Here is a 27418-nt window from a genome sequence, read left to right as displayed (position 1 = left end):
TAGCTGATCTCGATTGCGTAATTGTTACACACTGTTGGTTTTTTTCGTTGTATCTTCCTGTTTTTTAACTCGATTTCTTTCAAACCACAAAAGGTTTGAGGTTCAATAGTTAACCTATTCACCCACCGATTTTCAGCTTCTTCCCATACGCGGTTTACCCTGTAGGCGTGACAACATATTGGTGTTATTTTTCGTGAATAATCGCTCATAACTCTTTGCCTGTTTATCGTATTCCAGCCTAAGTTGGTACCGAGATGCGCCTTTATATCCCCCTTCTGTGTGCCAAATTTCAAGGCAATCGGATATGGCGTTCGAGTTTTATAGCAGTTTTTGTAAGTGTGCGACAAGAAAAAGAAAAATAAGAAGAAGAAGAAGAAAAAACGAAGAAACTGAGCCAATTTTTGAAGTCGCATATCTCGGGAACGCGCGAAGCGATTTCGCTCAAATTTGGAATGTAGAGTGCTGCAGTTGGGGGAATTGTTGTGCCATCTGGGACCCACACCACCAAAATGACATTTCTAAACTTGAAATGATTCAACATCGAGCTGCTCGTTTCGTCTTAAATAAGCCTTGGAACAGACACCACCGTGACAGTATCACAGACATGTTAAATGAACTAAATTGGCCATCTTTACAAGAACGCAGAAAGCAAGCACGCCTCATCCTATTGTACAAGATAGTTAATCATTTATTATTGGTCCCAAATCGCTGTCTGCCATCATTAAATCAAACTGCTACCAGAGCCCATCATGATCAGAAATTTAATCACATACAATCTTCAGTAAACACATATCTCTATTCATTCCTACCCAGAACTATTCCCCATTGGAACGATCTATGTATCCCAAATCTATCTACCATTGATCTTGAAACATTTAAACAATCAACTACTCCTACTTTATAAACTGTAGCTTAGCACTTATTGTATTTATTGTAACTTAGCACTCACTGTAATTTAGTACTCATTGTAATTCTAGCACTTATTGTCAGGTAACTTACCACTTACTGTAATTTAGCACTAGTTGTAACCTAGCACCTATTGTAACTTAGCACTTATTGTAACTTAGTACTAATCATTATTGTAACTTAAATTATAGGCACTTATGTTATTGTAACTTAAACTAGGCACTTATGTGTACGTACCTTGTACATTAGCGTAAAAACCCTGTTGGGTGTTTGCTAATCAATAAATAAATAAATAAAAAATAAAATGTCCACAGCAAAAATCGTCTTGTTTCATCAAGGAAGCACAGAGCTACGGAGATGCGAAAATTGCGTTTTCTTTCTTCCTGTCAATATACTCACGGGTGTTACGCGCCGGCTTCTTGGGCCGTACGACACACTACCATGTGTCTTGATATACTCACGGGTGTTACGCGTACGCGCCGGCTTCTTGGGCCGCACGACACACTACCGTGTGTCTTGATATTCCCATTCCTTATGTAGGGGAAATTTTTATGGTGTACATGTATAATATTCATAGCCATGCACTTTATTATTATATTCATGAAATGCACTATTGCTTTCTTGTCTCCTGGCAACCAAGTACAGGTTATTTTATTGTAGTAATCCTTTCCACAAATCCAGGTATATCATTGTAGTATACATTAAAGTATATAGCACGAAGATGGTGAACTGCTGAAACAGTAAGTAAAGCCATCACCAGATATTTACTAAAATAAACACTTTGTCACAATGCCATACTCCCCAGCTGTCTGTCACTATTCATGACAAATTCTAACATCTATATTGTACAAAGACACAAAGTGTAACACACAATTATGGCCATAAATTCATGCAATATTTACCCCGGCATACAGTATGCAACTATATCTAGCTCCATGTGTTGACTGTTTAATTGTCATGTTGAAAGCCTAAACAGTTGAGTATCATCACTGTATGCCATAGCTTCTTTTTTAGAGACATTTCCTGCATGATAACTCAAATAGGAAATTCTAAAGGAAATCATTAAAAAAATTTCCTACATGTTGACACAAGCAGGACATCTTACTTTTCGTACAGTGAATCAACCGAGGAGATGTTAGCTTTGGTAAATACAGTAGGAGTATTTTCGTCTGACATTCAAATGGAATTTGGGTTTGATAAATGTTCTTCCTTGATAATCAAGAGAGGAGTGATGGTGGAGAGTGAAGGAATTGTGTTACCCACTGGAACTATCAAAGCATTGCCAATTGGCATGTCTTACAAATACCTTGGTGTGCTGGAATCAGATGGATTTCAGCATGATGAAGTGAAAAGTAAAGTCAAGGAAGTTTACAACAGAGGTTGCGTTTACTATTGAAATCTAAGCTTAGTGGTTCCAACCAAATCAGAGCTATAAACAGCTTTGCTGTGCCTGTGATTCGGTACACAGCCGGTATCATAAATTGGACAGTAAGTGAATGTGCTGAGCTGGATAGAGTGACCCAAAAGCAAATGACTTTGTACAAGGCTCTGCATCCACGTGCAGATGTAGACCGGCTGTATGTGCCCCGTGGGGATGGTGGTAGAGGTTTACTCTCTGTTGTTGATGTAGTATGTCTAGAGAAGCATTCACTGGGTTTGTATGTAAGTAAGTGCCAAGAGCCAATTATGGCTATAATAAAGGAATTCTCTTTAATTCATGATAGGTCCTCTACCAACACATCAAGATCAACTGTGATCGCAACCCACAGGGACCAGTGGTATGGCAAATCCATCCATGGCCAATGGCCAAACCTGATGAACCAGTTGCAGGCAGACTCTTCCAGCTGGCTTCAGCGTGCACACCTCAAACCAGTTACAGAGTCAATGATCATTGCAGCCCAGGACGAGGCATTGAACACTCACTGGCTTGGGTACCACATCCTTGGTACAAGTAGTACTGATCTCTGTAGAAGATGTCACCAGTATCCTGAAACAATTGAACATATAGTAGCTGGTTGCCTATCAGTAGCACAGACTGTTTACCTAGAGAGACACAATGCGGTGGCTTCTGCTGTGCATTGGTACTTGTATGGTGTGTGTGGCTTTGAATGCTCAGGTCAGTGGTGGTGCCACCACCCAGAAGCTGTCTTGGACAATACTAGTTATAAACTGCTTTATGATTTTAACATTTATACTGATCGTGGTATTGCTGCTAGACGACCTGATTTAGTTTTGGTAGATAAGATGGCCAGGTGTACCAAAATTATTGATATTGCATCACCATGTGATTGATAAGCATAAGGAGAAAATTGAAAAGTATTTAGACTTGGCAATTGAGCTGCAGGTATTGTGGAACTCCAATGTTGAGGTAGTACCATTAGTTTTTGGTGCTCTGGGTGCACTACATGAAACTGAAGACAGCCAAAAATTTTGAACTGCTCCAGTAAACTAATTAGTGTTCACCAATTACAGAAGACAGTGCTGCTTAAGACTGATATAATGCTGAGGAAACATCTCTCACTCTGAAGTTCAAGTTGAACTCGAGTGACATTGATTTGAATCTCCTGTATGTATGCTTTAAAGTATATAAGGTGTTATTAATAATAATTATACAACCAAGTAGTAAGAATAATACGAAATGCGGTTAAAATTACGTCATTAATAATGAATGGATAAATAAATAAATAATAAATGAATAAATAAATAATGTTTGAGAAAACTACGAGGCTTAGAGACATGAACTAAGCGGGGATAGATTCGCCTGTGAATGAAGGCACAACCGTATAATAAGTATGCCTATTCGTGCTGATGACCACGTGTAATTCTATATAACGCCCGGCACCACGCCCTTGTTTAATTACAGATTGCTCGAACGAGAAGATTAGTAAACGTCCGCGGAGAGGCCAGGCGCCACTTTACTGGTAAGCAACAACATTACAAGTATATTTAAATGTTTGTAACTGTGTATTTTGTGTGCAGGATATGCGCTCCAGGCGTCATGCAGTGAATGACCGGCTGATGACCAGTTGGGATACCAGCTGATGCGTTCATAAACAACCAGCTGGAACAGCAAGGTAATGAGTAATGTAATACTTGTACCGGTAGTTGTATTCAGTATAGGTCTACATCCTCATCCTTCATCTGGCTTGCTAGCGGCTGGAATTATTTTCATTATATTTTAAAAACCTACTGGATCAACACTTCTCCTCACAAATGTTTACTATCGATCATGACTGGTAGCTAATTTAAATTATGTTTGATTTTATTTTGCTAGCTATAGAATAGGATCATATACAGGCATTGCCTATGTATCCTAAATCACTAATACTAATACTAATACTAATACTTATACCAGCACCTTCATCTGGCTTGCTGGCGGCTGGAATTATTTTCCACTCGGCTTAACTACTAGTCTACTGTGAGTCTGTAATAGCTAAACAAGAAGCCGATGCAGTGCTGCATATACAACAATGTGTAACTATCTCCTGTATGTTGTGCATGGCTGTATGCATAATATTATAGACTGTGATCACTGTGCCAATGCCACACCGCTGATATACAGGTACATCACCAGTGGCCTCTAGTTACAACAGAGTCTGTTGTGCCATATTGGCTTGATTGGGATCAATTGCTAATTGTGCCTTCACCATATCCCTTATTCTGCATAGCCTCACTTCACTGCTGAGTCATCTTCAGAGACACGTCACACCTACAATATATAGTTACTTTCAATATAGCTAACTTAACTTGGTTTTTTGTGTAGGTTGTGTTTTAGTATTGTGGTTTTCTGATGCCAGTTAAACTCCCTTGCCTGTGTACGTATGCATATGTATCATTTCCACAGGTACACACACACTGCTCTGAGTGTTTCCTATGGCACTGTTTATACTTGCCCAATGGGTAGGTTGCAACGTTGGTGTATCTACTTGGTTGTATGTGACGCGGTCCTAGTAATAATAATAATAATAATAATTTGCTATTCCTGGGGATTCCAGACTTTCTCAAAAGGTTGTTGAAAAGCAAATAAAATATGTGGATTTAAAAATTGAAGTTGTCAGAGTGTGGAAATGTAGAAAAGTATCCACCATTCCTATAATTATTGGGGCGTTAGGATCCATACCAAAGGATTTATCATTTCATTTAGAGAAGGTCAACTTGCCAACATCTTTAATTCGGACATTTCAATAGACTGTGTTATATTCTACCACATCACTGTTACGGCGTTATTTAACAATTTGACTGATGTTTTGTTTATTGTACTTTGTGTGTCTCATAGCTAGCTGGCAACTTTTTACATTAACCTACACTCTTGGTTAGAGTCAGGTTCTTTTGTATATCAGCAATGTACGTATTTGTACGTATATCTTGCTGTGATAAAATTTAAATAATAATAATAAAAAGCCCTGCTGTAGATACGCCACTGATTTTTTATTGGTTGTTAAGTTTTTTAAATTATATTATTGGAATTGAAGGGGCGGCCGCGCCAGTACGTGCATGCAGTTGTCAGTGTGCAGCGTGCAATGCACGTATAAACGGTGCTGCTAGCTACGTAGTAAGTTAATTTCACGAAGGTCTCTAAATGAAGACCTTCTTTAGTCTTTGAAGTTCTGGGTCAGCCAAGATATTCTAGCCGCAGCTACGTAGCTACTATAGCTATAAGAACCTTCGCAACAGTCGGAAGTAGCAAGCTACCGTCATTTGTGCTGCCTGGACCATTGATCATAGCAATGTCCATGCAGGCTGGTAAAAAGCAGTCCAGCGAAGAAGCAAAAACGCCATTCCAAAGTAAAAGCCAGATAATTTTGGACTCCCTTCAACGTGACACTGTGAAGCATGCCGCCCCATCACATGCCGATGCTGAGCCCGAGGCTGAACCAGTTTGGCCTCACCAAGTCGAAGCTGCGTTAGCATTACAGAAATATTTTAAATCCATCGCCTCCAATACAGCACTAGTAGTATTACCTTCTGGATGTGGTAAAACTGGTGTGGCGGTGCTGGCCAGTTACGTTCTGTGTGCTTCTCGCGTTTTGGTAATAACACCCGACGCCATTGTCTCACAACAAGTTCACGATCATTACAAAACCTTCTTGCTGGATCGTGGAATCATAAAAAAAGAAGACGAAGACGATTTTCTACCATCAATAACAATGATTTCAAGATCCACTCAACTACGTGACGCCGGAACTTTAAAATCGGCACATGTCGTAATCGCCAATATTCACAAAGTTGGTGGGAGTTCAAATGTTACAGTTAATGAAATTGATGCAGACAAGTACGATTTAGTGATAGTAGATGAGGCTCATCGTTACCCAAAGGGAAGATGGAGAAGCTTTGTTAATCATTTTCAAGAACATCACCTCAGTCGCAAGCGCCGGCGGTGTCTTTTCTTAACATCCACACCACATGACAATAAGAAGGAACCAATTTTTGCAAATATGAAGCCGTGTTATTCTCTTGAACGTCAAAAAGCTGTTGAAGGTGGAATAATTAGAGACATTCAATTTGATGAAGTCCCTCATACTTATGATAAGAAAAATTTGTCAGATATTTATAAGGTAAGTACATCAAATGGCTTATGCCACATAATTATGTGCCTGTCACACTATTCGGGGGAATTGATTGCATTGAATTGAATGAATGAATAATTAATTGGTTTGTTGATTGATTACTGTAGCTAGCTATGGTGGCCATGCAGGGGATGATTTGTTGTGTATTTTGCTAGCAGTAGCACCTTCATGAAAAAGTAGGCTTGTGGTTTCATTTTATCAGTTTTGGAGGCAGCATGCGAACGTCTTGTTTTCTGGATTTTCATGAATAAAAAGATGTCAAAATACTTTTTGATGAAAATTTCATACCTCAAAAGTTTCTGCCTATAGTAATTATTAACCAAATTTTGTCCTCTTAATAGAGGATATATGCATACCGAAAACATTCTAATAAGCACGTGATCTTTTACGGTGAATGAAGTGCGAATTGATTCATAGCGTGGCAGTATCAGCGATTCTTACAGAGCGGTGACTTCTTCTACCCAGGAGATAGTATAACTGGCAAGCGAAAGGCTGCCCGTAGCGTTAGTGGTGAGTTATAGTCCTAGCGAAGTTATCAGCGTTTCTTACAGAGAGGTGATTTCTTGTATCTAGGAGGTAGTGTACCTGGTGAGAGAAAGCCTGCCTGTAGCATTAGTGGTGAGTTATAGTCTGAGCCGCATTAGCTACCCATACTTTTGTATGGGATTTTCACAAAATTTCGATAGTCGTTCACCGTCAACTTTTTTTGGAAAGTGCCGCCGCACTACTGTAATTGATCATTTTTCTTTCGAATAATATATCACGCATATCCTCTATTCCCAACTTGTTGAAGGACTGAAGGTCCTATGGCTATGAATTCCCAGTTGTCACCAGCTATAAATTAGTTGTGGTCTATCATCTAGCTATGGTAGTACTGCATGTATAGCATAAGCAACCAATTATCAACCATACCTGGTACCTTAACTTCTAACTTAGTAAAGGAAGGTCCTAAAAACTTCCATCTGATCTGGCTGTCTCTCAGCTATAACCTAAGTGTGGGCCCATTTTTGTAGACAATTTGTTTTAACGCTCTGCATGCTAGACTGAGACCATGTAAAGTATGTATTATCTATCAACCACCGTTGCACATTACCGACCACACACCTCCTTTCCAAAAGCCTGGATTCCCCTATGCTTCAGTACGACCCTATAAATGCTTCCAATAGATTGTAACAAAATTAATTTATTCAATGGAATTTTACTAACTAACTGTCTGATGCCTTCAAGCAAGCATAACTTGATAACGGCTAGGCTATACGGTCGCTGTTCGATGTTGCTTCATCCCAAGACGTGCTTTTGTCATACCACAGTATGGCATGTATCATAGACTTACCTTTGTCCTCCTTTGTGTCACATTTCTTTGGCTGACAGCCCAAGGTGTCGATTTCCAGTGGTGCAATGGCTTTCCTACATTTGTAAATGGGAATCGTCCATATTTTTCATGGTGACTGGCAGAGGAACTTCTCCTACTGTTCTTCGTTTGTATAGCACTGTGTAATGGTTGAAAGTGAAGTGTAATAGCCACTTTACTTTCTAGTCAGTAATTGATAGCTGGGGCATGCATTCAGATGAAAACATTATCTCTAGCGCCATCCTTTCTTTTGATGTGGTATATGTGGGTTCACTAGTCATAATAATATTACACATTAAGTAAACAAAGGATTTTAAGTTTGATTAAGGATTATAAAAAAAGTGGGGAAACAAGGTAAAACTGTAGATATATACTAGCAGAAATTTAATCCTTAATCCAATCATGGGTATGCTGTAAACTGAAGTAGGGATTAAATGTTCACTAGTATATCTGCAGGTATAGACAACTTCCTTTGTAAAATTGATTGGCATTAACATTATTGCTGCCATTTCTTAACCACCATCTTTGATTTTACAACTTTTTCACCCAGGCTTTTAAAGGCTGCACCCTTTGTTATGTGCACACACGTGAATGTAGACTTATTTGTATACATAGCTCATTGCTGATAAAATGGAAAGATACCTTGATGAACATGATAATGAGGAGAGACATGCAAGGCATCAAACTAAAAAGGAGGTGAAGCATCAAGGAATGGTCCTTGCACCAAATATAATAGAGGCAGATAGATTTTGTGGTATATATAATAAGTACCATAAAGATGAAAAAGACTATCCTGATGGCAAGTGTAAAGTGTTTGTCTTTGATGCTCCTAAAAGAGTCTATCAAGACTTTATAGATAAAAAGATTCGAACACTTGTTGTTGTTCGTAGGCTTTTGGAGGGTTTTGATCACAATTTTGTCAGTGTATTGGGAGTAATACGTAAAGTCAATCCAGTATCACAGGTAAAATTTGTTCACTTTTTGGGCCGGGCAGTGCGCAAAATTGACAGAAAAGACCCTGTTAAAGCTTGTATCGTTACCCACCAGTACTTCAACCTACGTAGGAATTGTGAAGAGTTTGAGCAACTTGCAAAAGAGGATCCCCAGGGTGATATAGTCACTGTGTACATGTTGGATGATTCTTTGATAAAAGAAGCAGAGAACATTAAAAAGTTTCTGGAAAGTGACTACATGATACAGATGTGTCCACACACTCTAGACCAAACTGTTGTAAGGAACATTTCAATTTCAGCAGCTTATCAACACTATGCTCAGTGTTCAAAGGTGCATCATCCAGTTTCTAACATGACTGACATGGTGGACATTAGACCATTTAGTGATCTTGTGAAATTAATGCCACAATCATTTTCTGAATTCAGTCACTCTGAAGAGTTTGAGGAGGAACTACCTGCAAAACTGTCTCAAATTTCAGAAGAATATCAGACAAAATTTTCTGTAAAGCTACGCCAACTCTCTGAAGAGAATCAGCAGAAACTTTCTAAGCTACAACTATCTGAAAAGAAACTTTCTGCGCTACATCAATTTTCTGATGGGTATCAAAAGGAAATCTCTGCCAAGCTAGGTCAATTTTCTGAAGAGTGTCAGAAAGAATTTTGTGTCAAGCTTTGTCAACTTTTTGAGGAATATCAGATGGAACTTAAACAACTTTTGGAAAAGGAAATATCTGCTAAGCCACATCAACTTTCTGTTCTGAAACTTTCTGTCAAACTACAACAACTTTCTGAGAAGTGTCAAAAAGAACTTTATACCAAGCTGGATCAACTTACTAAAGAATGTCAGGAGAAACTTTCTACCAAGTTACAACAACTTCCTGAGCATTATTATAAAGAACTTTCTGCCAAGCCACCTCAGCTTCTTGAAGAGTATGCGGAAGAACTTCAAGCTGAACTGTCTAGAGTTACTCTCAAGGAAGAATCAGAACTTTCAAGTGACTTCACAACTGTGCAGAAAGTACAGATACCAGATACCAGTGCTGCGGCAAGTTCTGCTGATGTAGTAGTGATTCTTGGACACTCCAGTGTGTTCAGTTGTGGTCCATTTGACACAGAAGAACTACTGGTAGCTCTTACTACTAAACTAAAGCCTACTGTCATTGCCTTTCTAAGTTGTTGTGGAGGCAACAACAGGTATGGTCCTATTTACAAGATGTCACACTTGTTACCACAGTGTCTCATTGGGTTTTATCAACGAAGAGTTTATGTTGAAGAACTTTGTAAAACAAGTTTAGTAATTGGACTGCGGAACTACATGTACTTACAGCATATTAAATCCAAGTCTGCAAATCAAGCAACTCAAGAAGTTGAAAAATACAAAAGACATACTGCTATACAAGCCTTTGCATGTGCAAAGCTTAGTCTAGAGAGTGCACATGATCCAACAGTGTTTGTAAATGACTGCAACCAAAACCTCATTGAAATCTTCATTGAAACTACAATAGATAGAGGTGGAAGAATACCACTGTCTTTGTTACAATTATCAATGTATCACCATGTAGTAGTGAATTCTGATATGCATCCAATTGACATTTCAATGAAATCTGTTATAAAAAAATTGCTATCACAAACAACAATTGAAGAATTGGATAGAAATTGTATATCAGAAATCAGAAAACATAGATTGCACGAACTTGTTCCATTCATCTTGGAGCTTAGGTTGTTAAAGTTGTACGATGAGCAACTGGATCTCATCAAAACTGGTGATCCATCATCATGGAACGACGTAGATCATTTGCAATTTCTTCTTGCAATGTTACGTGGCTACTGGGGTAAGAACACTTTAACTGTCATCAGAGAATGGGCCACTTTCCACCTGATGGAAATGATGGGTGAGTGTGATAAACCGAGTGATGACAAATTGGGAAGCGATCATTTACACAAATACAAATTATGCTGTGTGTGTTATGCTCTTCTCTGTGAGCATCATTTTGTGAGGTTTGTGGAACCTGGTGAAATTTTTTATAAATTTCAGATTCTAGCATGTACAAGGTTCTTTGATTTTATGCGTTTTCCTACTGTTTCAGTCTGGTATGACTCCAGTGATGACATTTATAGCATAACCTGTGATGGGTATATCAAAAATGCAAAGTCTATGTTTATATTTAAATCACACTTCCTGAATACTCGAGGACCATATCCTTGTAAGGGAGAACTACCTAATAATTGGTATAATTTTTTTCAGAATTGTGAAACTAACGATGGTTGTATGAATATGTGGAGCGATAAAACTAATACAACTAGGTGGGAAATTGACAGCTTGCACTGGATTCCTCCACCGGATAAACCTAAATATCAATATAATCGTCTTGATTTTGCATTAGCCATGGTAGCTTTGAATGACTACTTACACCACCCTGATTGGAGCAATAGGACACAAAGTCAATGTTATGATGTAAAAGATTTTATAAATATAGACGACCAACATAGAGGTTATATGAAATGTTTTCCTCAAGAATATACCTTGCATGAAATGAGGATTATTGTAGACCTCAACAAGAGTGTTGATTCTACAAAAAATACTAGGCTGGTATACAGATTACAACTACATCATGACACAGTTTAGAAATGATTGTATTAGAAGAAAGTTAAAAGTTCACCAAACTCCAATAACATGGAACAGACTTTCAGCTTGCAGATTTTTATTTTATAGATTCCAAAATTCAGGAGGATTTAAAGAACAAGGAGACTTGTATTACACTGACAATCACTATGGGCACAATCTGATTAATGCTGACCTATTAGACAATACATGTGGACAATGTCGTGATAAAATACATCAAGGGGAAAGATATGTTCGCAAAATACAGAAATTATGTCATCATTGTAGATACAAGCTTATGCAACGCACGATCGCTAATGGCAGAGGAGTAAAATTTCCATTTACAAAGCTTGGAAATATGACATTAAAGAAACATGATACAGGAAGCCTAGATGATATAAAATTACAGCAAGTATATGTGACTTAAGCTTTACTTGTTTATGTGTAAAGAATTGTGCAATTTGTGTAAATTACTATAAGTGAAAGTTATAATACTGTTATGCATGTATATGTTTATGAGTACTTTGTCTAATATTTTATATATATATACACTCATCCATGTGCACATGTCATTTGTATCCAGGATCCGCATTTCTTGTGATTTACATGTGTCAATTGTGTCACTATATGTTACTAGTACTTGTGTCACCCGAGCTACCTGTTGGTGAAGTCATCCGCCATGCCAGACAATCACTCACACACACACACACGCACACACAAAGATAGCCACTAGTGAGTCGACTGTTGACACCGTACCTTCAAACAAGCAGAAGGATGATGTTTGTGCCAAATGTGGTAAGTTAGTCAATGTGAATGGTGCTATAATTGGAAATACAGAGATTGCGCTGGCCTGTCTAAAAGTTTGTATAAAGTTCTTTCTGGTTCACCAGGTAGTGTTATGTGGTTATGCTCTTGTTGTGAACCTAAGGTCAGACTAGCTCTGAAGTTTTTTGATGAAATTGAAGAAAACATACTTGAAGAAAGAATATCAAAATCCCTTGAAAATGCCAGCAAACATCTAAGTACACATAATAGTCAATTCACATAAAATGTAACAAGACTAGAAGGGAACGTTCAACACATTCCATTTAGGGCTGAGGTAATTATGCTCATAATTCTTTGCATTATTCTGTTCAGAGTTTCCACTGGGCGAAGAGTTCCATGTCAGCTTGTAGGTAATGAGTATAAAATGTGCATGAAATTTGTCATTTCAACCACATTTCATAAGTAGAAAATTAGTAGATTTCAGTAAAGTTTCATACAGAGGATAGAGAAAGATTTACTGCATCTAGAATGGTGCTGGAAATGAGGCAGTGAAGAAATGTACATTTTAACACTGTGAAATGCATACAGGATGTAAAAAATCCTGTAGCTGAAATCAACATTTTCTATATTGTGCATCTGCTTTATACTGCACTAGTAATATAGCTAGCAATGTCTCGCTCCTGTGTTGTATTTACTACCCACAATACGTATTTCATTAATAAGTAAAAAAGCACATCATTTGTACAGCAACTATAATTTTCAGTTCACAAATTGAAGTTCTTGACACCTTCAGGATTCTTTTTTTCTGAGAGATGTTACATCACTTAAAATTAATATAGATTGGCTCTTTTGCTTCTGTCTGTTGAGTGCAGCTTTCTTCTCATAATCTGTTTCATCAATAGTTCTTATAGGTAGCATCTGTAAAAATTTTGTTACAATAAAATATTGCTATGGCAATTTTTTTCTGTGGCAAACCTTGAATTAATGTATACTATTCCCGATACAGTGTCATTCATAGCTTTCACAAGATCCAGCCATGATCACAAGTTTCTCCACTGCCAAACTTCAATAGACCACAAAATACTCATTTCCAAGAACTATAGCAGAACTTACTATGTGATTTCTTGCATTTACAGTACTACCACATGCAAGACATCATCAGCAGTCCAAGTTTTGAAAGCATCAGTAACTACTTTTTGTCACTTCCTTTGACAGCTTTATGTAGCTAGGTGATGTTGATGGTGGATTCCACTGCCATGCAATGATATAGATAGCAAATTAATAGCGAATCATGAATTAGCCACATCTTCTTACCTCACAATTGCTACAAATGCAGCTCTTCAATTCCTATATGTTTTTCTACAAAGTTCCCTATGTCAGAGTAGCTTGCAGTCATCTATAAAGTAGACTTAACCAATTCACTGTGAGGTAGTTGTACTAAAGATGATGAGTGCTTGTGGAATGCACCCAGTTGACTCTCAACCCCGGGGGGGTGTTATCCTGTACTCCTTTTGCCAGCAAGCAACATGTGATTTTGTAGTTGCCAAATGCGTGTAGCACTGTAGCTAGCTACTGTAGCAAAGGTACAATTGTGGCGTCACTAGAAACTGGCGGAAAAGGAAGGAAGAAGCGATATCTACGAACGATCATAAATGCTGTGACAGCCTTTATAGCTATATATATACCTGCAGGTAAGTCTGCCATGGAGCACAAGCACTGTTCTAGTTCTGGATGACAACAAGCTGCATCATAGCTATAGAGCCTCGTTGTTAACTGCGAACAATCGAGAGAAATATGCAGCGAAGGTGATTGTGTGAAATCTGTGCATGCATGCATGCTGTTGGTATATATACATCCCATCCAAAAACAGCTTATAGCTGTAAGAAAAAGTGCGCGTCCAAGTAAAGCAGAGTTAACTGCGACAAAAAGTAATGATATCATAATGCGGCCATGTGCGAGGTGTGCAAGTTGTAAAATTAATATTAGCTAATCAGATAATACAATGTTATTGTTAAAGTGTTAATGAGAACTATGTGATGCTGCTAGTTTTTAAGTGTGTGAGCATCTTCATAAATGCCACACAAATTTAATTCTCAATAAAGCAATGTGTATAGATTCTCTGATAGCAATAAATAGCTTGAGTTTGGCCACCTTTCCTTTGTTCGTAGCATTGCCGTATACAGGAAAGGCGGCCAAACTCAAACTATTTATTGCTATCAGAGAATCTATACACATTGCTTTATTGAGAATTAAATTTGTGTAGCATTTATGAAGATGCTCACACACTTAAAAACTAGCAGCATCACATAGTTCTCATTAACACTTTAACAATAACATTGTATTATCTGATTAGCTAATATTAATTTTACAACTTGCACACCTCGCACATGGCCGCATTATGATATCATTACTTTTTGTCGCAGTTAACTCTTGGATGCGCACTTTTTTTACAGCTATAAGCTGTTTTTGGATGGGATTTCAATACTTTTTGTTAGAATAAGCAATGCACTGTTGATAACAGTAGGTGAGTTTCCATGGTTTTGACAGAAACCCCAGATTACAGTGACAGAATATTAAAATATAACTGTAATTTTAGTGACCAGGGCTGTCATATAATGAGCTAATGATGTAATATGTGGTGCACTATATAGAGCTTGTTGTATATAAATTCAACTTTTTAAATGAAAATACTCAGTCACCCGAGGGGTCCGCCACAACTTTAAAATCCTGTACGAGATTCCGAATCCCACGAAATTTCAGGCAAGATTCCGGATTCCAAGAAATATTTAAATTACTGAAATCCAAATAACAAAATTAAAATCCTGTACTCAAACAAAATTAATGACACGCTAGCCCTACAGCAATGCGTGGAAAAGTAACAGCTACCTCGAGCTACTCTCTTGGATAGACGATCAGTGCCTCGGACGCTCTCCTCGAATGCCGGCGAGCTCAGACAATGCTGCTCAACTTCGTGTTCAACTCGCACCTAAACTTCATTAGCTACTCATTGTAGACTTCGCTGTACCTGGGATAGGCTCTGGATTCGCCTTGTGGTTCGCTGTTAATCGGAGACACAACTACAGACTCGGCAAAACTCGAGGCTCGACTATTCAGCAGTTCGATTCTACACTCGTGCTCTGTTGAATCCATAAAAGCTCTTAAACACCTATATAGACACAGTAAGTTTAAAGCGAAGTGAAATTAACAGCTCAAGGCAAGTTATAACAGGCCAACAAGCTTATAGCTGCATCTCGAGCTGCATACCACGAGTTGCACGCTATTAGAATATCCGGAATTATTCGGAAATTCACGGACTTTAATCAACCAAAAGATTCCAGATTCCAAGGCAAGATTCCAGATTTTGTGCTAGATTCCGAGGGATTCCAATGACTTGTACGGGATTCCAGCCCGTGACGGACCCCTCGCAGTCACCCGTAAAGCAAGCAAATAAGGCGAACCTACGAGACAGAAAGTGGCGCAGTGAGCAGGGTAACGATGTCAGGACCGATTCGCAAGTTCTTGGGGCCGCCTAGGGCTCACTTACAAGGCTACATAAAGAACGCGAGAGTCATTTTCATGACGCCTATCAACGACAGGGACCTGGAGAAGGAGGAAACGGAGATAGAAGACTTGGTTCATCGAATGGACACGAATACGGCTTTGTTGGAGAGATGTAATGACGAGTGGAAAGCGCTACTAAAGGAACTCAAGGGTGACTCCAAAGCAGCGGTCGAAGCAGAGGAGAAAGAATACCTCTGGGCAGCGGAAGGTGATGACGGGTTTGTTGAATTGCTGCTTGATTCAAGAGAGACGAGTGCTCGCCTGCAGGCTCGCCTGAAGAAAGTATTGAGACTGCAAGAAAGGGCAGAACGGCGACCTTTACCGAAGGAACCTTTGGTTGAGGAACAACAGCCACCTAATCTACCGATGAAGCTGCCAAAACTCACTCTACCGACTTTTGATGGTAACGTTTTACGCTGGCAAGAATTCTGGGATGTATTCAGGGGCGGATCCAGGGGGGGGGCTTTGGGGGCTGAAGCCCCCCCCCTTCATATTTAGGCTTTACTTGATCAATATGCTGAGTATTATAATGAAATTTTGTCTTAGCATAATTATATGATCACTAATAATACAAATACTCATAAAACCACCTTATAAACGTCTTTCCAAGGTATTATCAGTGGATTTATGCTAAAATTTATGCAACAAGGACCCGAATCAGCATTGGAGGTTTACAAGATCGAGATACTCTAATAGAGCAGTCAGCTAACTACTCTAATAGAACATTCACTGGAAACATGTAGTTGGTTCTGTTATGGAATTTTTCCAAATCTGCCTGCACCTATACATGCAATGAAATGAATTGGTCTGTTTAAAGGGCTTCACTCATCTACTTGTGTAGTTAATATGTATGACAATACTTAATTCAGGTTCACAATTTCCATTGAAAATGCTCTCAGATTCAATCTTGTATTGTTCAAATTTCAAAATTTTCCACTTTCAACATTATTATTCTAACATGCACCTATTCAGTGTTGTGCAATTGTGAGAGGGGTGCATCATGTACTTGGTTGTCTGTACCTACCCAAACGTTTCCATTAGCAAAATGCTTCAGAGAGCCAAACCTATAATCTAAAGGCAGTATATAAAATATCTACAGGCAGAAAATATTATGAATTTTATGTGGAAATGTCTCCAAATTGCAGTGTTTTAGCATCTATTTTTCAAAATTTTCCTTGGGGGGCATGCCCCCAGACCCCCTAGTTCCAGCATGCTTCACTACCTCTACCCAAGAGATTAGTACCTTGAGTTAGCCCCCCCCCTTTTATAAATCCTAGATCCGCCCCTGGTATTTAGTACATCTGTTCATCAACAAACAGCCATTTCTAATGTCACTAAGTTTAGTCATTTAAAGGGTTCAGTCAGAGGGGCAGCGGCTTCAGTTATTTATGGGATATCAGTATTAAATGATAATTATCCTGTTGTTATAGAATTGTTAAAGGAAAGGTTTGGTAAAAGGGAACATATTGTGGAAGCCGAGGTGGAAGCTCTATATTCTCAGCTGCAGCACCTGGTGACTGCTTCAAATCGATTTAATGAAGTCAAGAACACTCATGAAGCCATAGAGAAAATAATTCGACAGCTCGAGTCTCAAGGGGAAGACGTTGGTCACCAGCGGAGTGTTGTACAGCAGATATTGTCAAAGTTTCCCATGGATGTCAAGTGAAACTTGAAGAATCTAAGGAAATAAATGAGGTTTGGGCTGTTGCTTCCTTGCGAAAATCTTTAAAGAAATATGTGTCTATTCATTCCAATGCTCAACGCTATGAAGCTATGTCTAAACCACCCAATTTTAAAGGTCATAGAAATTTTGGTAGTTTTAAACCTGTACCAGTATCACCTGTAGAGGGCAACTTGTCAGCTGAAGCCCTAGTTGTAAACAGTAAACAGGGTCATTCAAAGGGTGTGAGAAACAACTATCAAAAGGGTGAGCCATCAAGACCATGTGTGTTTTGTAGGGGAAGTCATTTTAGTGACAGCTGTGACAGGTATGTTACAGTTAATAATAGAAAGAGTCAGTTGGTGAGTGAGGGAAGATGTTTTATATGCTTGAGGGCAGGTCACACTTACAAGCAGTGCCCTAGTGCACAGTCAAGATCTTGTTATCATTGTAAAAGGATTGGCCATCACCACCGCAGTATATGTCCTAAACGGTTTAAGGTCTCTTACGACAGTGATAATCAGATAACAGAGAGCTTTGGTTTAGAGACTAATCAGTCGTTTACTAATTTGTCAACTAGCCCTGCTACTAGTGAAACAGAAGGTGACTCTCTGGTGTCAACAAGTAATAATGTGAGCCTGTCCCATACATTACTAACAACTAGTGAAAGGGTATTGTTGCAGACAGCTAGGGTAACTATTTGTGGTAGTGATGGCTGTAAGGCTTCAGCATACTTACTGTTGGATAGTGCCAGCCAACGAACGTTTATGACAGAACAGCTTGCTAGAAAATTGAAATTGCCATCATTACGAAATGAATCATTATTAGTGTCAACCTTTGGTGGGACAAGGCCTCAAAATTTGAATACACGTGTGCATGGTCTGTTTTACTATTCTTGCTAAGGATAATCCACCTATTGTTTTGAATGCTAATGTACTTCCTCAGATAACTGGAGCAATTCAGCGTGGGCCATTGTTACGGAGTGATCTGGACTTCCTTCATACCATTGCTCCTGAAAGGTTGGCTGACAGTATCCCAGAGAGGGGAAATACATTTACAATAGACCTTTTAATTGGGTCCGACTATTTCTGGGATATAGTAGGAAAGGATAGAGTGGTGTTACCTTCAGGATTGTTGTTGTTGTCTTCTAGGCTGGGTTATATAATTACAGGAAGGTATCACGATCATACTGAACATGATAAACAGATAGTGTCTTCATGTGCAATTGCTACTGTTACAGATGACCATGGTTTGAGTGACCTTTGGACTCTGGACCAGATAGGGATTACTGAATCATTTGATGTGAAGGATGATGACAAGGCTCTAGAACAATTTAATAGTACTGTTTGTTACAAGGAAGGGCGTTATTTTGTCACGTGGCCTTGGAAGCTAATTCTATCTTACCTGAAAATTTTGATATTGCCTATGGCAGAATGAAGTCATTGCCTAGAAGGCTTCAAAATAACCACGGTTTACTTAGGCAGTATTGTGATGTCATTGAGTCACAGCTTCATGGTGGGATAATTGAAATCATTAATGGGAGAAGTGAAACTGAAAGTAAGAAACATTATCTTCCACACCATCCAGTAATTACACCATCTAAATCTACAACTAAGATCAGAATAGTCTATGATGCCTCTGTGAAAGCTAGTCAACACGAGAAGAGTCTTAATGAATGTCTATATAGAGTAGTTTTGTTTTAGTATGGAGTTTAGTTTTAGTTATAGTTGTAGCTAGTTTCATCAATAATTTTAGTTTTAGTTTTAGATATAGTAATCTTTCTTAATTCTTTTTAGTTATTGATTTAGTTATGATTATTCACTCTTTGATGTTTTAGTTATAGTTACAGTTAAAAACATGAAAACTTTTAGTTTTAGTTACAGTTTTAGTTATGTACATTGAAATCTTTTAGTTCTAGTTCTAGTTATAGTTAGAAACATGAAAACCTTTTAGTTTTAGTTATAGTTATTGTTAAAAACATGAAAACCTTTTACAGTTTTAGTTATGTACATGAAAATGTTTTAGTTCTAGTTCTAGTTCTAGTTAAAAACTTGAAAACCTTTTAGTTTTAGACACAGTTTTAGTTATGTATCTGAAAACCTTTTAGTTATAGTTTTAGTTGTGCATAAGAAAACCTTGTTTAGCTTTAATAGTAAGCTATATTTTATGTGAATGAAACTCTTGTTATAATTTCAGTACCATTTTTCCAGCTTAGTAATACAAAATCTTTGTATTACAAGACCTGTCAATTTTTTTATAATATAGATTAATACAACACTTAATACAGTGCATTTGACGCAATCTCTGTCACAGGTATTCCTTATTCTTTCTTAGCAGAACTTTCCTTTCCAAGTTACTATTAGTAAGTCTGTTGCATTTGCCAGATGTTGATTCCCCACTTGTAGATAAATACTCTTTCAATAGGGGCTGTTGAAGCATGCAGGTATACATAAATGTAGCCATTAGCTAAAAGCATTAAATTACAGTGACCATTAACAAAAATGGTTAGCATACTATAGGCCATCACTACTACCTAGTACCTACATTACTAAGTTCGTGAATTTTGGTCAAACAGTTTTTATTAGTTATAGATTTAATAGTATGTACGTAACTATATGATATAGATATTTTAGTTGCATATAGTTTTAGAAGTAGTATCAAATGCATTTAACAAGCAGTTTCAGTTTCAGTAATTATAAGATCAACTTGCTATATTGTAAGCAGTTTTAGTTTTAGTAATAATATAGATTTGATTTTAGTTATAGTTATAGTTTCAGTGATTATATACGTTTGTTTTAGTTATAGTTTTAGTTTTAGTAATAATATAGATTTGATTTTAGTTATAGTTATAGTCTCAGTGACTTTATACGTTTGTTTTAGTTTTAGTTATAGTTTTAGTGATTATATACATTTGTTTTTAGTTATAGTTTTAGTTTTAGTTAACTTAAACATATTCACCTTACTAAAAGTACTTTTAGTTTTAGTTACAGTTAACTGAAACAACACTAATATAGAGGCCCAGTTAATTTACCAGACATGTGTGGTGTGTTGTTGAGGTTCCGTACTTATTACATAGCAATTCTATCAGACATTGAAAAGGCCTTCCTACAGGTGGGAATACAAGAAAGTGAGAGGGACGTGACTAGATTTTTGTGGTTCAAGGATCCCACCAGACCTGATAAGGTAAATGGAAATTTATGTGTGTATCGTTTTTGTCGAGTGCCATTTGGCATTATATGCAGTCCCTTCTTATTGGAGGCAACATTACAGTATCATTTAAAACAAGATGGTTCTGATATTGCCTCATTGAGTGTGATGATATCTATGTTGACAATTTGTCAGTGGGGGTTGACTCAGTTCAAGAGGCTTGTCAGATTTATGAGGAGGCCGAAATCATTTTTAAAAGGGCATCAATGAATTTAAGAGAATGGTCTTCCAATTGTAAACAGTTTTTAGATTATTTACCTATAAAGGAAAGGTCAACAGGAATTGTAATGAAGGTGTTTGGGCTGTTATGGAACAGTGTAGAAGACTATTTACAAATATGTGGGTTTAAGGAAGATACTGTGAAGTGTATGGTTAATGTTACTAAGAGATGTGTTGTTAGCATTGTAGCCAAGGTTTATGATCCGTTAGGTTTTGTGACACCAGTTACCCTTTTTGGTAAAGTATTTCTACAAACACTTTGGACTAATGAATTGGGTTGGGATGATTGTTTGACCCCATGTTTATTTCAAGAGTGGAAAAGGATTGTTGAGGTATTACAACTTACAGTTGTCAGAACTGAGAATTCCTCGATATGTTTGTGATAATGGTCAAGGTGTTGTTTACCAGATTTTGACCTTTTGTGACGCTTCTGCTAAGTCGTATGCTACAGCAGTTTATCTAAGAGTTGTTTGTCAACATTCAGTTAAGGTGAACCTGATATTTTCTAATATGAGGCTTTCACCATTGGGTAATAAGAGGAAGAAGGGTGTTACAGTGAAACCTTTAAGCCTCCCTAGACTAGAATTGTTGGCTGTGTTGATAGGGACTCGTGCTACTAAATTTGTTGTTGATGAATTGAATTTGTGCATTTCTAAGAAAGTGATCCTAACAGATTCACAGTGTGTTTTACATTGGATAAAGAGTGATAAGCAACTACCAGTGTTTGTGCAAAACAGAGTTGATGAAATACGACAATTGAAGAATGTCAGTTTTGGGTTTATTCCCTCTCAAGATAATCCTGCAGATTTTGCGACTAGAGGACTTACAGTTTTAGAAATTAAACAGTCAAAGTTATGGTGGCATGGTCCATCCTGGTTGCAATCTGCTGAAAGAAATTGGCCAAGCTGGAATTTACCTGAGATTTCATCAGATGATCTTGATCAACTGTTTCATCAGGCAAGGAGTGCAGGTGATGTATTTCTTGAAGCAGCTAATGTTGTTCAAGAGAATAGTGATCAAGGATCAGTGTGTACAATTGATGAAACAAAATACTCTTCTTTGAGGAAATTGCTTCGAGTAACAGTGTTCTGTTTGAGTTCATTAAAAAGAGAGTGTGGGATAAATGTTCTGATGAGTTGAAAAAGAGAATGTACAGCAAACATAAGATTTTGAAATTATTGATAACCTGACAGACTATGGTGTTTATTCTCAGGATATAAGAGCTATCGGTTAGTTTTGGGTGTATGTAATTCAACATAGAAGATTTTCAGATGTGTTTCAAGCTATTGTTAAGAAACAGAGAAATGGTTTACAGAAGCAACTTGGCTTAGCACCAAATGAATTTGGAATACTGACATGCCATGGCAGATTTTTGAATGCTGAGATGTCTGAAGATGCTAAGTATCCTAAGCTACTACCACGGCGAGAGAATTTCACTAGATTGGTGATTAAAGAGATACATGAGCGGCTGATACATGCTGGCATCTCCCATACACTCTCTACTTTGCGACAGGAGTACTGGCTACATCAAGGGAGAGTGGAGGTCAGAGCTTGTCTGTCCCATTGCTTAGTTTGTCGACGTCATGAAGGACCATCATTTACTTTACCAAGGATGCCACCCTGGCCCAAACAAAGAGTATCTGAATCTTTACCTTTCCAATTTACTGGGTTAGATTATTTGGGACCAGTATTTGTGAAAGATGGAGCAGTGATAATGAAGATGTGGATTTACTTATTCACCTGCCTTGCCATTCGTGCAATTCACCTGGAATGGGTTAGAAGTCTTTCTGGTGAACATTTTTTACAATGCTTAAGGAGATTTATGGCAAGGAGGGGGAGACCAGAGACAATTATCTCTGACAACGCTGCTCAATTTAAATTGGTGAAGACAGTGATTGATGAACAATGGAGGCAGATAGCTTTACATGACGAGGTGGTCACTTACCTTTCAAGTAATGGAATCAAGTGGCAGTTTACTACGGCGTTAGCACCCTGGCAAGGGGGTTTTTATGAGCGACTTGTCAGGTTGGTGAAACAATGTCTTAGGAAAGGAATTGGATTGAGAAGACTTACTTTGGACCAATTCATTGTTACATTATCTGAAGTAGAAGCAGTTGTAAATACCCGACCACTCACATATGTGTACGAGGAATTTAAATCTGGGTTTAGTTTAATCCCTGCACACTTTTTGAATTCCAATTTGAGATGCTTTCCTCTGATGGACTCCGAAATTGACTACTGTCCTTCTGAAGATTCAATGACAACTTTACTTAACAAATGGAAGAAAGGTCAAAAACAACTGAATATGTTTTGGGACATGTGGAGGAACGAATACCTTGCTAGTTTAAGGGAAGCCTCACCTTATCATAAAACTTTGAAAAATCAAATCTAGGTGGAACCCAGAAAAGGTGAAGTTGTTCTCATTAAAGAAGATAAAATCCCTCGAGGGATGTGGAAACTAGGAAAAATTGATAAGCTAAACAGAGGAAAAGATGGCCAGTGGTAATGTTAGAGCAGTAACTATTTGCTTGTCCAATGGTCATTATGTGCAAAAAGCTATCAATCAACTTCATCCATTAGAAGTCACTAAACATTTACAAACTCCTGAGGAAGACAATCAAGTGTCTGACAGAGTGGGTGAACATTCGCAACACGCTGGGCGTGAAATATCAATTAGAAAGGCAGCTATCACTGCAAGGAAAAGAATCAATGAGCTTCTAAAGACTAATGCTTTGACTATAATATTTAATTAGACTCTATTTTTATTATTATACTATTTTTCTGTCTCGCCAGTGTCATATAATGAGCTAATGATGTAATATGTGGTGCACTATATAGAGCTTGTTGTATATAAATTCAACTTTTTAAATGAAAATACTCAGTCACCCGTAAAGCAAGCAAATAAGGCGAATCTACGAGACAAGGGCCCCCCACATGGGGGGGGGGGGGGGGGCAACTGGGGTACTTTTCCCCCTGCCCCAGCCCGAAAGGGCCCCTTTGAATACCTGAGAAAAATCAATATACTCTAATAGAGCAGTCAGGATCTAGACTCTTCCTTGCCCCTGGGCCCCTCTTTAACTCATTTCCCTGGGCCCCCTAATTTCTCTCGGTGGCCCTGTTAGTGGCATCCAACTGCAGTCAACTAACACCCATTTTAACTAGTAAACCCTTAATAACAATTTCACAAAATTGTTCATCAGCTTACTCCTTCCATACAGCTACCATCTTATTTCTCACCAACTCAGTATCCAACTAGACAGCTCTGTCAACATCGATTTATTATCCCAGTCAGTACCACTATATCGTATCAGAAGAGCTTCTTTCCGAATACTTTAAGAGAATGGAACACTTTACCTAACAACTTTATTGAAGAGCAATCCACAGAAATTTTTACCAACCACCTTGTCATCACACAATAAATAATTTTATGTATGCATGTATGTGTTAAATGCTTTTTTGTTTGTAATTACCTGGGTCAATTATCAGCTGTGCTGTCTCGACCCAGTATATAGGGAATTAGTAAAACGCGGAATACTGAATAACGGAATTGCGGAATAACGAAATAAGCAAAACTTATCATTTGAAGATTGTACAAATAGTTACATGCTCTATAGCTATCATACTTTATTTACACCTTGCAACAGCTCTGCATGGCACGCCACGGCGATGGATAGCTAAACAGCAGCTGGGCGAGCATTAAATGGGACGAGCGAGCACACAACCAATCACCCTAGAACGATCTACCTTCGCTAAACTTACTTATCTACACTCCTTAGTTGATATAGCTACAAAACGCCAAGACCTAGTTCTATTCTTAGGTTAAACTAGCTGCCCTTCATGTGCATACGACCGAATTTATTAGAGTCACGCTAGAGTTCAGTAGGGAAGTCCAGTGGTTGTGTGTCTTTAAATGGATTTCAAAACTCTTCAGGTTTGAATCAAGAGTGTAGCTAAGTAAAGTTAGCGAAGGTAGATCGTGCTAGGGTGATTGGTTGTGTGCTTGTCCCATTTAATGCTCGCCGGCTGCTGTTCTATCCATCGCCGTGGTGCGCCATGCCAAGCTGTTACAAGGTAAATAAAGCATAATTATTATATAGCATATAATAATTGTACAATCTGCAAAATATTAATTTTGCTTATTTCGTTATTCCGCAATTCCGTTATTTTATTTCCGCAATTCCGTATTCCACGTTTTACTAATTCCCCCAGTATATAATCATAATCATAACACTTTTCCTTTCATCTTGTACTGCATTAAAACGATCAAGATACTCTATTAGAGCAGTCACAAAACAGCTAACACAGCAATCAATATTTAGCATAGTTACAACTTTTTTTTTTTCAACTTCTGCTTAACATCGGATTGTATCAAGACACACGGTAGTGTGTCGTGTGGCCCAAGAAGCCGGCACGTAACACCCGTGAGTATATTGACAGGAAGAAAGAAAACTAAATTTTCGCACCTCCGTAGCTCTGTGTTTCCTTGATGAAACAAGACGATTTTTGCTGTGGACATGCCCTCCAACTGCAGCACTCTACATTCCAAATTTGAGCGAAATCGCTTCACGCGTTCCCGAGATATGCGACTTCAAAAATTGGCTCAGTTTCTTCGTTTTCTTCTTATTTTTCTTCCTCTTGTCGCACACTTACAAAAACTGCTATAAAACGCGAACGCCACATCCGATTGCCTTGAAATTTGGCACACTGAAGGGGGATATAAAGGCGCATCTCGGTTCCAACTTTGGCTGGAATACGATAAACAGGCAAAGAGTTATGAGTGATTATTCACGAAATATAACACCAATATGTTGTCACGCCTACAGGGTAAACCGCGTATGGGAAGAAGCTGAAAATCGGTGGGTGAATAGGTTAACTATTGAACCTCAAATCTTTTGTGGTTTGAAAGAAATCGAGCTAAAAAACAGGAAGATACAACGAAAAAACCAACAGTGTGTAACAATTATGCAATCGAGATTAGCTAATAAAAAAGCGACTGCTTGCCACGCCTACCAGATGAACCGCTTGGGGTAATACTTTGAAAATCGTTGAACAGATGGAGTAATCATCTTAGAAAGGCTCATCAATGGTGTAGAAGAATCAGACTTAAAGCCACGGAGTTATAACACGAAATCCAACTTGGTGCAGCAAGTGCGAGATCGAGACACTCTAATAGAGCAGTCATTCTAATAGAGCAGTCAACCTGAAGAGAATTCAAGAGATCAGCTAGAAACAAGAAACCTGTATAGAGATCAGCTACACACAATTCACCCTGTAGAGAGATCAGCTAGAAGAAGTTACCTTGTAGGGAGTTCATGCAACTATGGAAAGGGATAGTTCAGCTAGAAGAAATCACCTTGTAGAGTTCAGCTACAAACAAACCACCATGTAGAGAGTTCAGCTACAAACAAATCGCCCTGTGGAGAGATCAATAGAAAAAGTTACCTTGCAGAGAGTTCAGCTAAAAAGAAACCATCATGTAGAGAGTTCAGCTACAAACAAATCTCCCTGTAGAGAGATTAGCTAGAAGAAGTTACCTTGTAGAGAGTTCAGCTACAAAGAAACCATCATGTAGAGAGTTCAGCTACAAACAAATTTCCCTGTAGAGAGATCAGCTAGAAGAAGTTACCTTGTAGAGAGTTCAGCTTCAAACAAATCACCCTGTAGAAAGATCAGCTAGAAGACGTCACCTTGTAGAGAGTTCAGCTACAAAGAAACCACCATGTAGAGAGCTCAGCTACAAACTATTGACCTTGTAGAGACATCAGCTAGAAGACGTTACCTTGTAGAGAGTTCAGCTACAAAGAAACCATTCTTTAAAGAGCTCAGCTGCAAACAAATCACCTGTACAGAATTCAGCTACAAACAAATCACCCTGTAGAAAGATCAGCTAGAGAAAGTTACCTTGTAGAGAGTTCAGTTACAAACAAATCACCCTGTAGAAAGATCAGCTACAAACTAGTGACCCTGTAAAGACATCAGCTAGAAGAAGTTACCTTGAGATAGTTCAGCTACAAAGAAACCATTATTTAAAGAGCTCAGCTGCAAACAAATCACCTATACAGAATTCAGCTACAAACAAATCACCATGTAGAGAGATCAGCTAGAAGAAGTTAACTTGTAGAGAGTTCAGCTACAAAGAAACCATCATTTAGAGAGTTCAGCTTCAAACAAATCATCTGTAGAGAGTTCAGCTACAAACAAATCTCCCTGTAGAGAGATCAGCTAGAAGAAGTTACCTTGTAGAGAGTTCAGCTACAAACAAATCACCCTGTGGAAAGATCAGCTAGAAGAAGTTACCTTGTAGAGAGTTCAGCTACAAAGAAACCATCATGTAGATAGTTCAGCTGCAAACAAATCACCTGTAGAAAGTTCAGCTAGAAGATGATTTCTTGTAGAGAGTTCAGTTACAAACAAATCACCCTATAGAAAGATCAACTAGAAGAAGTTACCTTGTAGAGAGTTCAACTACATCATGTAGAGAGTTCAGCTGCAAACAAATCACCTGTAGAGAGTTCAGCTACAAACAAATCACCCTGTAGAAAGATCAGTTAGAAGAAGTTACCTTGTAGAGAGTTCAGCTACAAAGAAACCATTTTGTAAAGAGCTCAGCTGCAAACAAATTACCTG

At 38.2% G+C, this 27418-nt stretch overlaps 2 protein-coding genes and 1 long non-coding RNA gene across 3 annotated transcripts; all 3 read left to right on the top strand.

Moving 5' to 3' along the window:
• Nucleotides 1-3746: 3746 nt before the first annotated feature.
• LOC136258587 (uncharacterized) lies at nucleotides 3747-4237 on the top strand. Its single transcript, XR_010702863.1, has 3 exons — nucleotides 3747-3827; nucleotides 3886-3980; nucleotides 4027-4237. It is a non-coding gene; the product is annotated as an uncharacterized lncRNA (long non-coding RNA).
• A 1242-nt stretch (nucleotides 4238-5479) lies between these two features.
• LOC136258720 (uncharacterized) lies at nucleotides 5480-11901 on the top strand. The gene is made up of 2 exons (XM_066052061.1): nucleotides 5480-6461; nucleotides 8440-11901. The coding sequence occupies exons 1-2, from the start codon at nucleotides 5634-5636 to the stop codon at nucleotides 11401-11403; spliced, it is 3792 nt and encodes a 1263-aa protein (XP_065908133.1). The 5' UTR covers nucleotides 5480-5633; the 3' UTR covers nucleotides 11404-11901.
• A 9400-nt stretch (nucleotides 11902-21301) lies between these two features.
• LOC136259304 (uncharacterized) lies at nucleotides 21302-23183 on the top strand. The gene is made up of 3 exons (XM_066052795.1): nucleotides 21302-21868; nucleotides 22005-22020; nucleotides 22063-23183. Exons 1-3 carry the CDS (start codon nucleotides 21302-21304, stop codon nucleotides 23181-23183), a joined length of 1704 nt encoding a protein of 567 aa, XP_065908867.1.
• Nucleotides 23184-27418: the final 4235 nt, after the last annotated feature.

The sequence above is a fragment of the Dysidea avara genome, chromosome 6, assembly GCF_963678975.1.
Source record: "Dysidea avara chromosome 6, odDysAvar1.4, whole genome shotgun sequence".
Lineage (NCBI taxonomy): Eukaryota > Metazoa > Porifera > Demospongiae > Dictyoceratida > Dysideidae > Dysidea > Dysidea avara.
This window is presented reverse-complemented; position numbering and strand designations above follow the sequence as displayed.

Excerpts from the sequence above, each read along its gene's own strand:
- LOC136259304 (XM_066052795.1), top strand. The coding sequence starts at position 21,302 with ATGAGGCTTTCACCATTGGGTAATAAGAGGAAGAAGGGTGTTACAGTG.
- LOC136258720 (XM_066052061.1), top strand. The coding sequence starts at position 5,634 with ATGTCCATGCAGGCTGGTAAAAAGCAGTCCAGCGAAGAAGCAAAAACG. Across the intron at positions 6,462-8,439 it reads ATTTGTCAGATATTTATAAG|CTCATTGCTGATAAAATGGA; the intron begins GTAAGTACATCA and ends TTGTATACATAG.